Source organism: Telopea speciosissima, chromosome 3 (genome assembly GCF_018873765.1).
Source record: "Telopea speciosissima isolate NSW1024214 ecotype Mountain lineage chromosome 3, Tspe_v1, whole genome shotgun sequence".
In the NCBI taxonomy this organism is placed as follows: domain Eukaryota; kingdom Viridiplantae; phylum Streptophyta; class Magnoliopsida; order Proteales; family Proteaceae; genus Telopea; species Telopea speciosissima.
In genome coordinates, this window is record NC_057918.1 from 13921580 (window position 1) to 13935249 (window position 13670).

Here is a 13670-nt window from a genome sequence, read left to right on the forward strand (position 1 = left end):
GAAAAAAGAATTCTTTGATACATAACTATCAAAGTACATGTTAACAGGATTGGAACATCCACTGAGATGAATCTGAACTACTTAAGAATCTTCGAAAAGTGTTGAAATTAACCTAAATAGTGCCGCATTTTCTTCCAACTGATTGATTCAGTGACCAAACCTCCGAGATAAAATTCCTCACTGGTCTGGTCATTTGAGCAATGCAAATCAGTACAAGTGATAACTCCAACCACCCCCACATCAGGATCAATCATCAGATTGATCATAATACTGAACATTTAGCTGTATCCTATGATTCATCTGTGTCTCCAGATCTTTCACCAGAACCAGATGGAGCATCCTTTCTTTCCCCCCTTCCCTTGACAAAATGATGGGGGAAACCCAAGTCTCCTACGACTTTCTTAAGAAATTAAGAATATACATGGGCCAGAAACTACTTCTCAGAGAAAGAAAAAAATTGACACCAACGGCCTCATTTGAAAGGAATGGACAACCTTGATTACTCAAATGAGCCGATCAGGATTTCATTTTCTTCCTTTTCTTTCCATTTTTCATGATGCTTTGTATGAGTGCATGCTCTATGCCAGCATATAGGATGAAATGGAGAACACAAATTGGTTGGAGGTAGGAGATCAATGACCAAAAAGGGGGCAAAAAATCAATTAATTTATATGATCAAAGTGATAGACATTGTACCCCATCTGGAAGATTTCTAGGCAGCGGAAGTGCAGTAACATATCTCTGGGGGAATATTTTCTGTGAGGTTACACCTGCGCCAGAGGATGATGAGGTCTCAGACCCATCCGAATGGCTCCGGCCATGGAATTTGGCAAAACGGTTGATGACAGAGAAACTTTCCAGATCCTGGCAATCCACCCGAAGGTCTAAGATTGATGCTCTCTTGTCCAGTCTGCATAATCACAAGGACAGCATTGAGAAAACAAAATAAACATGAGAACCTCAAGCAACTAGTTCAATCTCTGGGCACACGTTGAAAAGCAAATATTAATCTAACCAGCATAAATAACACATCACATAAGAGGTACAATTGGCACTTTCCCAGCAACTATAAGCACTAATGGTGCCTTAAAGTGCCATGGATTGTCAAGGTTTGGGTGCTAGAGCAGTTTCTAACAATAATTACTTACTAGACATGGTCATAATGGTTTTTCTTTTTTTTATTCATTGGTGTGGTGTCCATGTGAGTGGGAGGGTGTGTGTGTGTAGTAGTTAAAATACCATACTGATACCATAAATTGCCAAAGCCATCATGAGATGAGTGCCAACTCCTCCAGGGTCAAAGCAGAGGATGCCTTACCCATCTCATTGCTCAAACTTCAGCCCCAGGCAGGTCTGACCTGACACTACTAAAACGTGGCCAAACCAAAAGCAATCCGCCTGACAACATATTTACTTAAGAGTTAAGGCTCTCCAGATATTAGGATGTATTATTTTGAGTTGGGGGTAATTTTTGTTTCCCTTTAGATGGGAAAGTAAAAAAATATAAATAAGAAGCAAACGAGGTCAAATTACATCACTAAATTTATCTAAAGTTATCACTAATTAATTTATATCTCAATATCATTAGATTTAAATTACTAAAATACTGTATTGTTATATAAAACTTAAAAATTATTTTATAATGGAGAAAATTATTGTTTATGCATCGCATCTCTCTCATATTTAGTTTTATGTAAACTTCTTTTAATTTCTATAGCTTTTTGTTTCTTGGAGAAGAGAATATTATTTAACGCGGCATTTAAGTGAAGTTTATCATTTTACAATCAACAAAACCAAAAACTCAAGCGAAAGTTTAAAAAACAAAAAAATAAAAGGAATTTTTAAACCATTGATATAATCATATATGCAGATTAGGATCTACGATATTTCTGTTTTTGGGGTATTTGGCACATACATATTCAGGAACCAAATGAGAGCATGAAAGTGACAAACAGCCAGCATTCTTCGTATGTAGGCACGTTGGCGTGTTTGTGCATTGTGCATACTGGGTGTAAAGCGCATACATGTTTAACACGATTCAACTCAACTACACCTTATCCCAACTAAATGGGTCAGCTACATGGTTCCTGTTTCGTCATTCAACTCTATTCCAAGCCATATCTGGTGTCAATTCTCATTCATGCATGTCATTCTCGCTTCTCCTAAAGTCATTTTAGACATACCCTTGCATGAATGTTCAACACTCCAAACTCCATAAACCCATTACAGGGCACGTAAGATCCAAGAAATCCAAACATAAAATGAATGAATCAATACGGAAAATTAGAGGGTGGCCCTTGGTGCAACGGTAAGGTTGCCCCATTGTGACCAAGTGGTCATGGGTTCGAGTCTCTAGAAACAGCCTCTCCGCAAAGTGGGGATAAGGCTGCGTACACTATGACCCTCCCCAGACCCCGCAGTGGCAGGAGCCTCGTGCACTGGCTATGCCCTTTAATCAATACAGAAAATTTATCTATATGGTCCCCCAGTGAGTACCTATCCATCATGCGTGTAATAGGGACGTTAAAGTTCCATTCATTTGTGTTGAGAATAGAGGTTCAATCTTTACCACCCAGCCAAAGAGAGCAAGCCAAAAGCGGAGACTCAATGGTTGAAAAGATCCTGCCTCCAATCTGTTTTTTTTTTTTGGGAGAAGAGAAAGTACCATAAAAATCATCTGATAATTTTTTTCCAAATATGCTTTTTGGACCATAGTCCACGCTTGTTAACCAAGCAATTAAGTCTATACCTAGTATCAGCTGATCATTGGAATTGAAGAGGTACGACCAATACCAAAGATATTGAATTTGGGCAGCACAGATACAACCGTTGGGCATTGGGTATTACATCTAAATTGTACAACTTACATTCTAGATGATCTTAATCAGGTAGTGAGATGCTGAAGAAATAGAGAATACGTCTAGATAGTGTTGTTACAACTTTAGAAGGTGGACCTCGGCACAATGGTAAGGTTGCACCATTGCAACCTAGTGGTTGCAGGTTTGAGTCGGGTAACAGCCACTCCGCAAAGTGGGTAAGGCTGCGTACATATGACCCTCCCTAGACCCCAAAGTGGCAGGAGCCTCGTGCACTGGGTACACCCTTTTTTTTTAATCTTGAGAGTGTTGTTGCATTATCCATAACCTCAACAATGCTGAGTGCCCCATCACCAAAGCTATCTGGAAGGGTATCCTCTCCAAGTGTTGGCCTTCCCAGAGACGAATCCCCCCTTTCTCAAGAGAATGGGTGTGGATTGACAAGTCCTTTGCTGGCTCCTCCTTATGTGATTGCGTGGGAAAATTGGCTTTTTGTGCAACTCTCAACCATATTTGGATGGAGCGTAATGACAGGAAATGGACCTCCAATTCTCGATTTTACCGGCAGATTTGGGATTCCATTTCCTTTGAAATTTCAGCAAAGTTATCTTTTGTTCCTCCTTCTCAGTGTTTAGATACCCCAAGGAACAAGCTCATTGTTGATTCCTGGGGCCTTCATAATGTTTCTTTTGTTGCTTTGGACTCCCCTAGCTAAGCTTGGGTTGGCTGTCCTATTCTTTCTTTTTCCCTTTAGGGGTCTCTAGTATTTCTTTTTCTTTTTTTCTTCTGGTAATGAATTTATTTATTCACCCAAAAAAAAACATGTGATCAGCAGCTTTGACCATCCCCAAACAGAATTCCGATGAAGCAGGGACATTAGGAATAAAATCTTCAAGGCGTGGAGCTTTCTCTTTGAAGAACCATGGTGGCATAACAAACTCTCTGTGTTCGACCTCTGAATCAATATCAACTGTGTATGTCGTGTTCATAGAGTCCTCAGCAGTGGTAACCTTCTTACCTAGGACTTGAGGCACAATCTGTACCTCTTCAAGAACAGCATCTTGATTGTCGATGATTTCTTATGGAGTGTTCTCAACCACCACTTCATCTTCCATGCCCTCAGCCTTGTCTACTTTGCTCTCTTCAATGTAGACCTCTTCAGTAGTTTCTTCCACCATTGTGTTTTGGACCTCCACATCAATTTGATGGCTGAGCTTCTCAACCATGATCTCAACTACTGGTGTACCTTGGTCTACTTGAGTTTCTTTAGCTATAGGTTCTTGAATCTCTTCAACACAAACTGCCTTAGTAGAATCTTCTGTTGGTGCATCCACCATTGGTGAAGCTTCAAGCACAGTCGCTGCCACTTGCGTTAGAGTTGATACGTTTGGCATTCCCTGTGGCTGTACCGTCGATGTTGTCACCTTTGGTTGTAACCCTTTTAGAGTAAAACAATGGTATAGATGATGTCGATCAGGTAGGACACACGTGTGGTTTTCAGGTTCAATCCAACCTTGTCGTGTGTCCAACCAATCACCACCTACTGCAATAAAGCTCTTTGAATGTGGTACCGACTGACACCAAGCACCATCATGGTATGAAGAACACCCAAATTCAACAAAGACTTGACCTGTAGGCATGATGCAATTCTCACCTGTTTGAGATAACATATCCACCACGGATTATGAAATAATGTTGTTACGTCGCCTCTCATCAACGCATAATATGGCTGTGCTCCCATTGGGTAGACGAACTCGGGTCTTGAAAACGAAGGGAGGCGGGTCTATCGAGGCTTGGTTGGAGCTTCCCTCCGCCATAGCTCTGATACCAATTCAATGTATTCCTATATAGGCAAGGCCTAATAGGAGCCAAGTAAGATCAGAGTTCTGAAACTATTTGCTAATAGGCAGATTTGGGGCTGTTTAGGGTAAAACTAGGGTTAGGTTAAGGAATTTGGGTAAGGATTGTATATGGTTTTAGTATGCAGGTTTAGGGGATTATTATGGTATAAAGAAAATAGGATTTGGATAGGTTTAGAAATTCTACAAATCTAGGGTTAGGGTTTGGGTTTTGGTTTTAGGTTCTAGGCTGTAAACTAGGGTTTAGAGTGGGGTTTTGAGGCTGGGTTTCTGGTCAAGTGTAGCTGGCAGTTGGGGAATGGTTCGATCAGAATTCAGAGGTGTTCTGATGGTTAAATAGGACTGGACAGAATTTAGAATGTTTTTAGGGTTTTTGGGTTTTGCGGGAGATGAGGGGAATTAGGGTTTAGATGGTCAGATTGAGTTCAAAGTTGGATTGAGTGTCGGAGGGAGAGGGAGAGATGTCAGCTGAAAGTTTGGGACAGATCTGATGGCTGGAAGGTGGTTGCTTGAGTTTCAAGCTATGGATTGAATGGGGGGAAGTTGCAGGTTTAATGGAGGCTAGGGTTTGATGGATGGAGGGGGGTTTGGATGTGGTCTAATGAAAGGAATGTTGGGCAGTTTGTGAAGGCTAGGGTTGGAAGATTAGAAGAAGAAAGTAATTGCAGAATTAAATAAACTACTTACTTGAATAATGCTGATCTCCAACAGTAGCAGATTGAAGAAGAGCTAAGAGAGGACCTCCCGATCTACAAGATGCAAGGAGTCACTGGGGATTCCAGTCCTTCAATCCTTGATATGACTCACAAGGGGGGTGTCTTAATATGACTCACAAGACTGGATCTCATAGGAGAGAATAGCAGCAACAAAGGCAGCAAGCATAAAGCTGAGTTTTTATTAATCAAATTCGTATTCAATGCCGGCCTCCCTTACAAACTTATATAGAAAACTCAAAAATAGACTTAGACACTAAAAAGGAAAGGCCTAATCCTATCCCTAACCTATTAGCTAACTTAAGCTGACTAGAAAACTGAAATAGACTCAAATTAGAGTCCTAATCCAACCCAACTAAACAACTAAAAGAAAAACTAATAAAATCACTTAAATTGAACCATTGGTTGAACCGGTTCAATTTAAAACACCAAATAAAAAGCTAAGTATGAAAATAAAACTAAGTATGGGAGCTAATCCCATATGCAACCTATTTACCCATATTTTAGGCCCATAAAAGTGGCATATTACATTAGAAACCCATGGTATCAAAGGCCCAACATGTATGTAACCCGACCCTAGACTTATTCCTAATAAAAGAAGCCTAGTTTGGTGATAAATCTGCATCACACATGGACAGCTCGGCAATGATGCACAAGTGTAGGAACTCTAGAAAAAAGCTACTCAGACTACTCGGGGGGAGTTATATGTCTCCAAGTATTATGCTACCTTGCGCAATCTCTGGCAGCAATTGGACCATTTTTTTTTTTTCCACACCACTACAGTTGTTGATATTGCTACATATAAGAAGCATAAGGACAAAATCAAGGTTTATGATTTTTTTGGCTGGTTTGAATGTGGACTATGACCAGATTCATGTTCAAGTGTTGGGCCATTCCCCCTTTCCCACACTTGAACAGTCCTATGCTTTAGTCTCCTCTAAAGAGAATCGTAGGGCTGCTATGCTCCACCCTCCTATTACTGATAGATCAGCCCTCCAGACTGCTGCCCCGGCTACTCCTGCACCTGTTGGAAATGTTTCTCTTAGTGATTCTACTACAGGCACTGGTAATTGTTATCACTGTCACAAGCCTTACCACACCAAAGAAAAATGTTGGAAGCTTCATGGGAAACCAGTTGACTTTGAAGCCAAACGGGCTGCCAAGAAAAAAACAAAGAACAAGGCCTCATCACACTGAGGCTGTTACCATAGCCCCTGCTACTGACATTGGTCTATCCCAGGATGATCTACAGGCAGTCCTACGTGTGCTACGGTCTTCTGCTACTGCTGCTTCTACTACATCAGCTCCTGCCAATTCCTCTGCTCCATCAGGTTCAAACTTTGCCCAGTCAAGTATTCCATTTGGTGGTCATTGTGCTTCCGTAGCTTCCCATCCTTAGATAATAGATTCTGGAGCTACAGATCACATGACTGGTTACTCTAGCCTTTTACATCGCTATTCTCCCACATCTAGGAAAGACAAAGTCAAGGTAGCCGATGGTTCCCTTTCCTCAATCTCTGGAAAAGGAATCATCAATTGCACTTCCTCTCTTACTTTGTCTTCTGTTTTGAACATTTCTAATTTTACCACTAACCTCCTTTCGATTAGTAGTATTACTCGTGATCTGACTGCAAAGTGACTTTTTTCCTTCCCATTGTGTTTTTTCAGGATCTGGCCTCTGGGAAGACGATTGGATTGGGTAAAGTGCACGGTGGATTGTACCTGCTTGATGACGGTCGTCTTACTCCACTACCATTACCTTCTCTGTTATACCAGAACTCTTTGGTCTCTTCTGAACTTTACCAATGGCACTCTAGATTAGGTCACCCTCCATTAGGATTTTTAGCACATTTATTTCCTACTTTGGTCAAAGAATGTAATAAGGATGATTTTGTTTTGTGAGGCTTGCGTTCTGGCCAAACAGACATGTTTAATTTATTCTATTTCAAATAAAAGGAGTTCTTCACTTTTCCATTTGGTGCATTCTGATGTTTGGGGCCCTAGTCGTAAGACTTCTCTTTCTGGTAATCGTTGGTTTGTTTTCTTTATTGACTGTCACTCTAGAAATACATGGGTATATCTTATGCACACAAAAAATCAGGTTTTTTCATGTTTTCAGCATTTTTATAAAATGGTCCAAACTCAGTTCCATGCTACTCTCAAAATTTTGAGAAGTGATAATGGAACCGAGTATAAAGAATCTCAATTTCAAAAATACTTTGCTGATCATGGGATTATTCACCAGACTAGTTGTGTCGATACCCCAGTCCAAAAATGGCGTAGCTGAAAGCAAGGACCACCACTTATTAGAAGTGGCCAGAGCATTGATGTTTGCTCGAAATGTTCCATCCCAATATTGGGGGGATGCTATTCTCACTGCAGTCTATCTCATTAATCAGTTGCCTTCTCGAGTTCTTGACTCTCGTAGTCCGGCTGAGATTTTACTTGGGAATTCCTCCTTTGTGGTTTCCCCCAAGGTGTTTGGCTGTGTGTGTTATGCTAGGGATACCAAATCTCCTGGCAAATTTGAACCCCATGGGTTACGGTGTATTTTTGTGGGTTATTCTCCAACCCAGAAAGGTTACAAGTGTTACCATTCCCCTTCCCATTGTACTCTTGTCAATATGGGGATGTCAGTTTTTCATGAAAACCTTCAATATTATTCTTCAACACCTCTTCAGGAGGAGAGTTCTAGTGAAGATGTGGTTCCTCCTCTTTTATATCCTTTAGATGTTGCCCAGCTCCCTTTAGCTGCAGCCCAGCCCACTTTGGTTGCTGCCCAGCCTCCTTTGGCTGCCGCCCCTTCATCCGAAGGGAATCCGTTACAAGGGGAGATCATGGAAAATAATAGTGATGATGTTCCTATTCAGGGGGAGTTGACTCTGGGCTAGAGAACCATTGGTGAATTTCAGAAGAGAATTGACAACTCCAACGTTATCACCTATAAAAAAGGATGTTTCAAAAGAGGGCCGCTTCAATCCACTGTAGCATCAATACCTATTCAATTGCCAACTCAGGATCCAGATCCTTCTTCTCCTGGTAAGACTTCTTCCTCAGACCTACCTATTGCTCATCGCAAAGGTACTAGGACTTGCACTAAGCATCCCATTTCTCGCTTTGTTTCTTATAGTTCTCTTTCTCCATCCTTTCGTGTATTTGTGTCCCCTCTTTCTTTTGTTTCCATTCCTAAAAATTGGCAAAAAGCTTATACAGATGGAAAATTAAAGGCAGCAATGTTAGAAGAAATGAGAGCATTAAAAAAAAACAATACTTGGGATCTTGTAGCCCTTCCTCCAGGGAAAAAACCAATGGGATGTAAATGGGTGTCTGTGGTCAAACAAAAAGTTGATGAATTGTGGATCGATATAAGGCACGCCTAGTTGCGAAGAGCTTCACTCAAACATATGGGATTGATTATCAGGAGACCTTTGCTCCTGTTGCAAAGCTAAATATGATTCGAGTTTTGCTTGTATTCTTGTGTTGGATGGGATCTACAACGGCTAGATGTGAAGAATGCCTTCCTCAATGGAGAACTTGGTGAGTAGGTGTATATGGATATTCCACCAGGGTTTTCTTGTGACAGTAATCAAGGCAAAGTGTGTAAATTGAAGCGTGCACTTTATGGGCTGAAGTAGTCGCCTCGAGCGTGGTTTGGCCAGTTTCACAAGGTCATGATTTCTGTAGACTATAAGCAAAATAATGCTGATCACACTCTCTTTATAAAGAGGGTTGGTGGAAAACTCACTGTTCTTATAATCTACGTTGATGACATTATTGTTACTGGCAATGATGGTGATGAGATCAGCCATTTGAAGACCTTTCTTGGGCAGGAGTTTGAGATTAAAGATTTAAGAAAGCTACGGTACTTTCCTGGGATTGAGGTTGCTAGATCTTCTAAAGGCATCTTTCTCTCTCAAAGGAAGTAAGTCCTAGACTTATTGGCTGAAACTGGTTTGTTAGAATGTCACCCTTCAAATACTCCTATGCATGCTAATGTTCGTCTCAAAGAAAAGGAGGGTGAACCTGTTGATAAAGGCGGGTACCAAAGACTAGTGGGGAAGTTGATTGATCTCTCACACACACGTCGTGACATTGTTGTTGTGAGTACTGTGAATCAGTTTATGCATGATCCCTACTCTTCTCATATGGAGGTTGTTCTTCGCATCCTTCAAGTAAGCATGATCCCTACTCTTCTCATATGAAGGTTGTTCTTCGCATCCTTCACTACTTGAAGAAAGCTCTGGGAAAAGGGATTCTCCTATCTCCTTATGGTCACCTACGGATAGAGGCGTATAATGATGCTGATTGGGTTGATTCTACAGATCGCAAGTCTATCTCTGGGTATTGTTCTTTTGTAGATGGCAATCTTGTCACTTGGCGTAGCAAGAAGCAGAATGTGGTGGCTCGTTCTAGTGCTGAAGCAGAATTTCGTGTTATGGCACAAGGCATTTGTGAGTTACTTTGGCTGAAAGGCTTGCTACAAGACCTTGGTATTCCTATTCATCTTCCTATGATGTTGTACTGTGACAACAAGGCTGCAATCAACATTGCACATAACCCAGTACAGCATGATCGCACCAAGCATGTTGAAGTGGATAGGCATTTCATCAAGGAAAAATTAGAAGAGGGGGTGATTTGTGTTCCCTTTGTGAAGTCTATTGATCAGATTACTGATATTTTCACCAAGGGATTGTCTGGAAAGCTATTTCATCCAAACTTAGTCAAGTTGGACATGATTGACATATTTGCTCCAACTTAAGGGGGAATGTTGAATAATGTACACCAGAATACTGTGGGGGTATTCTGGTCATTTTACAGTTGTATTTTTATGTTTTATGTACCTCCTAGTGAAGTCAGCTAAGCTAGGGGTATTTTGGACATTAGGCTGTAATCTCTTATATTATAATAAATACAAGGCTTGTTTGATCATATTGATCATTCAAGCATTACTCTAATTCTGAATCTGTTAACAGTTTATTTCTTTCATATATTGTTAATGTTTGTTTCCTAATTCCTATTGGCTGAGAATTGTCCTGAGGCCAATATGATTCAACCCTTTAAGTTTCTATTTTATGATGCAAGGCCGTAGAGCCCCCCCCAACGATTTTCAGATGAATAAAAATTGGCTTTCTGCCCCAATGTTCTGTGCGACTCAGAATACTTACTGTCATATGCCGTAGCACCCATGGTGAGATGCTAAGGTAAGGCTGGTGAGATTCCAATCCAATTCCAGGTGAGAGGCTTGGTTCATATCATCTTCTTCATTATCCTTCCAGTAAACCAGGTCAGTTTCTGAAACTTATTTCTTTTCTTGTGCATACTAATGCAGATCCAAGCCTTAATGAGCTGAAGAAGCCCCCCTGATCATAGGGTTTTAGTAGGAGCCTTAGACTAGTTTATACTTAGTTTATTTCAGTTCTATACTTCGTTTTATTTTTATGTCTTTAATTGAACCAATTCAAATTGGTTGCATCCAATTGGTTCAATTTAAGTTTGTCTAATTTAAGTGAAGTATTCCTATTGGCTATTAGGATCTTATATCCTATTGGTTGATGAGGAATCTTCTTAGCTTAAGAGTTTTAAGTGTTTTAAGTTAATAGGAGTAGTTAGGACTTTTAACTTTGAGTTATTTCATTAAGTCACACTCTTTCCAAGATTTTGGAAGAGAGAGGATTTTAAATTGTATTAGAATTGTGGCCCTGTGGCCCTTATTAATAGAAATCGTGGGAGACGCTCCCCCACCAATTAAAGTTTTAAAAAAATTCATTTTTGTGCTGTTGGCTATTGCTGCTGCTGTTTCTCTCTTCTGAGATTGTATTGTGAGTCATATCAAGACCCCCCCTTGTGAGTCATATCAAGGTTGAAGGGCTGGTGGACCTCCAGTAACTCCTTGCATCTTGTAGATTGGGAGGTTCTTCTTCAAAACTGTCTTCAAGGTTGCTACCATTGAAGAACTCCTTAAACCAGTAAGTTATTTACTGTTTCAGCATTCCCCTCTTCCCCTCTTCTTCTTAATCCTCCAACCCAAGCCCCACCTGCCCTAATCGATCCAAATTGTCTCCTCCATTAAAAACCCATCGATCCCCATAAACCCTATTTGTTCTAAATTCTGTCTAGCCTTGTTCCTCCATGTAATCTCAACCAAATTTCAACTACAGCCCCCTCTCATCTCCTCCCCCACTCGACCTAAGTTGCAGCCCCCCATCCAATTACTAAAACCTTAATTTGCCTCGTCCCTATAGAACCCAAAAAAACCCTAAATTCTGTATAGCCCAATTCAGCCATCAGAATTACACCATATTACAGCCGAGTACCCTTCCATTGCCCCTTGCCCTAATTCCAAGTTTAAACCCTAGTTTTAACCTAAATTCTAAAACCCGAAACCCTAACCCTAATTTCTGTAATTTTTAAATTTTGTTTAAACCTTGTTCAAACCTACCCTATTAGCTTCTCCTAGACCTGCCCATTAAAACCATATGAGATTCTACCCTATTCTCATAATCCTAACCCTAGATTTGACCTAAAATACCCCAATCTGTCCCAAATCAGCCAGCACCTTTGTGAGGGTTTGATCTACCTGGCTCCTAGTAGGTCTTCTACCTATCTAGGACTACATTACATACTCTTAACTTTCTGGAATCTGATTATTTCTTTTCTTGCACATACTAACTTTTTGCAATCTGATTTCTCTGTTATTAAATCTGATGTTTCAAATCTGACTTCATAGATAGCAACCGCACCTTCTGTTGAGTAGATCTCTCTGGTTTCAAAATTGAGTCTTGCTACTGATTTCCTAGAGTCCTGCCTCAGATCTGATTCTCAGTTTTACCTTATTTGTGGATCGATCTCTTCTGTTTCAGATTGATATCCCGATGATATTGCTGGATTCTGTAGCTGTTTTGATAATCTTTTAATTACTGATTGATCCCATCATAACCTGAGATTGGTTTTTTGTTCTGAACATTCTATTATAGTATCCTATATCCAGTAGGATATTATCATATCTTCAGATCAGACCATCAGATCTGAACCAGACTTTAAGGAGTTATTCTCCTCCATATTCAAGACCTTCAAGTTTTTAATGGAGACTGGTCTAACCTTCTCATAAGTTTCGGAAGCAGTCCAAGATAACTGGATCATACCACCCAAAAGTGACTGGATTTAAGAGAAAAGTCAGATTTGAATAAGAGATGATGCACATCAGGGAATATCTTCAACTGACCTTTAAATAAATGAAAGAACAACTGAACAACTTCAAAACTTAATTTATATCGCGTGGAGTCGTGGACAGAATAGAGAACATAAGATAGAAAGGATATGACTTGAAGAGTCACACCTCAAGCCTAGGCTAGTATCTCACCAACCACCCCAACCTCTCACCAGGAACAGAATCTCATTACAGATCTATTTCTCACAGAAGAATTGTATAAACTCAATTTCATTAAAATTCTCTCATTTCAAATTCTTACAGGCAGCTCTTTTTATAGAGAAGTTGGGAGGGTTCTAGACCCTCATTGGAACTTCAAACTAGACTTAATGGCGTGTACATTTTCAAGAACTGACATTGAGACTTTTTCAAGATATTTAATGACCCTTCCAGGGTCTTTCACAACAAACATGAACTAACCTACCGACATCCCCAAGACTTCACAACTTTAGAGGACTAGATAGAACTAACTAGTTAAATTTGTATGGGCCACTTATCCCTTATATATCGGCTGTCAAAATAGGCCCATTCCAGTAGAAAACATAAAAATCCTGACCCATATAACCTATTAGGCTACTTTCTTAACCCATTAGACTTGGATTTGGGATTGTTCCAACATGAATACTTGTGCTGGAACCTCTCTTGATCTACATCAGTTTTTCCTCTGAGTTTCTGATTTTTGGTATAAATCTCCTGACTTCTGGTTTCTTAACCTACTGGAATTCTGTTTATTTCATTGGATTTCTGAACCTATGACCCAAGGCTTCTAGGAACCCATCAAATGGGAAAAGAAGTTGAATTTCAAGGAAAGTATGCAGCGTCCATAACATCACATTAAAAGTTTTACAACCCATATGATGGGCCAAGAAGAGCTGTAGGCCATCAGCTAGACCGCCTGATGGAATTTAGAAAACAAAGAATTCAAGCAACTCAGCTACTGCCAATCCAGTGTGTAAGTAAATTATTGGTAAATCAGGTTCTTAAGCACCAAGCCTACGCTATGAAGATTTGGTATCTATTAGAAGAGAGAATTGGGAGAATGCTTGAGTGATTGAAATAGATCACCCAGCCCCTT

The 13670-nt window shown here is 40.2% G+C and overlaps 1 protein-coding gene across 3 annotated transcripts in view; it reads right to left on the reverse strand.

Moving 5' to 3' along the window:
- The window catches only part of LOC122653611, a 29082-nt gene continuing 15412 nt past the window's right edge, over window positions 1-13670 (reverse strand). For all 3 annotated transcript variants that reach the window (XM_043847511.1, XM_043847510.1, XM_043847509.1), the window contains one exon: window positions 1-910. In XM_043847511.1, coding sequence (XP_043703446.1) covers window positions 676-910 — 235 coding nt within the window. In that variant the 3' untranslated portion in view covers window positions 1-675. The remainder of the gene's footprint in view (window positions 911-13670) is intronic.